Source organism: Uloborus diversus, chromosome 7, assembly GCF_026930045.1.
Source record: "Uloborus diversus isolate 005 chromosome 7, Udiv.v.3.1, whole genome shotgun sequence".
In the NCBI taxonomy this organism is placed as follows: domain Eukaryota; kingdom Metazoa; phylum Arthropoda; class Arachnida; order Araneae; family Uloboridae; genus Uloborus; species Uloborus diversus.
Window position 1 is genome coordinate 135,985,734 of NC_072737.1, and position 3,004 is coordinate 135,988,737.

At 40.6% G+C, this 3,004-nt stretch overlaps 1 protein-coding gene across 1 annotated transcript; it reads left to right on the plus strand.

Annotated features, from left to right (window-relative positions):
* Nucleotides 1–1,111: 1,111 nt before the first annotated feature.
* On the plus strand, nt 1,112–1,573 carry LOC129226901 (uncharacterized). The gene has a single exon (XM_054861530.1). The coding sequence runs from the start codon at nt 1,112–1,114 to the stop codon at nt 1,571–1,573; it is 462 nt and encodes a 153-aa protein (XP_054717505.1).
* The last annotated feature ends 1,431 nt before the right edge of the window (nt 1,574–3,004 follow it).

Here is a 3,004-nt window from a genome sequence, read left to right on the forward strand (position 1 = left end):
AATTTTTAACAGCACGGAAACTTGCGTATTAGCATCTTAATAACGGGAAAAATAATTTAAAAAAAATATTTTAAAAAATTGAAATCGAGCAAGAGCCCTCAAATTGAGAAAAAATTGAAAAAATCGGCAGTTTTTAAAGATGTATTTTTTTTTTTTTTTAATAATTTACTTCATTCCAAATAGTATAAATAATTCACTTTGTAGTTACCGAAATATATAGAAAAAACTTGGGAACACATTTTCGATCATTTAAATTCGCGCATAAAGCCTTAAAATACCATTTTTAAAGTAAAAGAGTTCTATTATTTCAAAAACTCTAAAGCAGACAAAAATCTAAAAAATATATATTATTAAAAGTCCGTTTTAATGTTTTACATACATTTCTCTTATGCGTAAATGACTCAGGACTCACCACGTGCAGGACCGTCATTTCAAATTCTCCGGGGGGGGGGGGGCAAAGGATGCAAATTCAATGGAAGTGTGGTGAATTGAAGAGTCGTGACGTCACTGATTCCAGCGAGCGAGCAACTCAACTCGAGCGGAGAGAGAAGGAGAAGAAAAACAATTTGGCGATCGAATAGACGCGTTTGATTTTGATGTGCATTATTGTAAGATTAATAAATAATTGGAGTCGGATGGTAGTGTTTACTGAAACAACAACTACACTAAAGCTACAGTGGTGACTTCCGAACTATTTTGTGCAGAAAAAATGAATACCGATGAAGAAATTTCGAAACAAAACGTTTCAACAGACGTTCCACCTGAAACCGAAAGTACATAGCAAGCCTGCTTTGTGGGTCATGTTGGGGTGAAAGTTCCACCGTTTTGGAAGCCTGATCCCAGGATTTGGTTTCTGCAGTTAGAAGCACAGTTTCGCCGTGCAAAAATCACAAGTGACGACACAAAATTCGACCTAGTCGTCAGTTCCATAGAGGCGGATATCCTAGCGCAAATTACGGACATTTTAGTTACGCCACCACCCAACAACAAATATGACGCAATAAAAGATCGCCTGATTTCAACTTTCGCGGACAGCGAATCTCAAAGAACAAAAAAACTGCTGACCCAAATTGAGCTTGGGGATTTTAAACCTTCAATTTTACTCTGCGAAATGAGAAACCTTGCCGACCAAAAGGTTAGTGAAAATTTTCTAAAAACCTTGTGGCTGCAACGCCTCCCATTGAACATGCGCAGCATTCTATCAGTCAGCAATGATGATTTAAATAAATTGGCCACCATGACTGATAAAATTTGGGGCCTCCGATTACCCAATAATTACAATTTGGCTTCCGTGTCACAGGCTAATGAGTCGATGGTTACTTTGGAATCCCTCCAAAAACAGATAACGGATCTTTGGATACAGGTGAAAAATTTAAGCAAAAGAGGACGTTCCTCAGCACGTCGTCAGTATAGTGGGAAGGCCCACAGCAAATCTGGCAGCCGCAAACTCACCGATAAGCACGGAATATTAAACTTTCATTTAAAGTTTGGAGATAAAGCGTATAAATGCCTACAATCATGCAGTATGTCTCTTCAACAGCAGCGTGAGAGCCCCGACGTGCAGGAAAACTAATACCCCGGCTTTCCACGGTGACAGGGAGCCTAGGGGTGGAGCTGAGTCGCCTCTTCATTAGTGACAAAGCATCAGCAGCCCTTTTCCTGGTACATTCCGGGGCGGAGATTTCTGTAATTCCTCCAACGCCCACGGAAAGAAAAAAATGTACAGAAGTTTGAACTATTTGCAGCAAACCATTCGAAAATTAAAACTTTTGGCCAGAAACTGTTACGACTCGATCTTGGACTCAGACGAGACTTTGTATGGCCGTTCATAATAGCCGATGTCGACAAGCCAATCATCGGGATCGATTTTCTGGCAAACTTCAACCTTTTAATCGACAGCAAAAATCAAATGCGGAAATACAAAACTGTCAACAAGGGGGACTTTTTTTCAGCGAGAAGGACAGTCATCACCATAGTAGAAACGCAACAGCCATATATGTACATAGTCTAAAATTCCCCGATCTGGTAAGATCTAATATTGTAAATACTAAAATTGTCAAACATAATATAGAACATTTTATCACCACACAGGGACCATCGGAATATAGTAAAGTGCACAGACTTTCTGCAGAAAAATTAAAGGTCGCTCGAAAACAGTTTGACTACATGCTACAGCAAGGTATGTGCCGCCCTTCCAAGAGCATTTGGGCCAGCCCACTAAATCTAACTCAGAAAAAGTCAGGCGATTGGAGACCTTGCGGTGACTACAGGGCCCTTAACAATGTTACGGTTAAAGATCCTTATCCGATACCTTTTCTAACGGATTGTAACCATATACTGCATGGAGCTAAGATTTTTTCATCCATTGACTTACTGCGGACGTACCAGCAAATAGCGGTACATGAAGCGGACATGCAAAAAACCGCCATAACCACGCCTTTTGGACTATTCGAGTTTCCCTTCATGCCGTATGGCCTTTGCAACGCAGCACAGACCTTCCAACGTCTGATAAACACTGTGTTGCAGGGATTCGACTTTCTTTTCTGTTATTTAGATGACATATTGATCGCTTCGAAGGATGAAGAGACACACCGAAAACATCTGTTCCTTCTCTTCGAGCGACTGAACGAGTATGGTCTGCGCATTAACCTGTCTAAATCTATATTTGGTGTAACACAGATTCAATTTCTCAGACATTAAATCAGCTCCGAGGGAATGAAGCCTTGTACATCCAAAGTCGATGTCATTAAAAATTGTCCCGAACCTAGCTCTGCCACTTGCCTGAGAAGGTTCCTGGGAATGATTAATTTTTACCACAGATTCATTCCTAAATGTGCTGGCATACAGTAACCATTCACCAAGTTACTTGCTGGCCATAAAAAGAATAGCACCAAACCTCTTCAGTGGACTGACGGAAGTCGTGAATCGTTTTCCAGGCTCAAGAATGCCTTATGCTCGGTGACTCTCTTATCACATCCAGATCCGATGGCTCAACAGAATTTGG

Bases quoted from the DNA above. Each gene is read 5' to 3' on its own strand.
- LOC129226901 (XM_054861530.1), top strand. From the start codon at position 1,112: ATGAGAAACCTTGCCGACCAAAAGGTTAGTGAAAATTTTCTAAAAACC.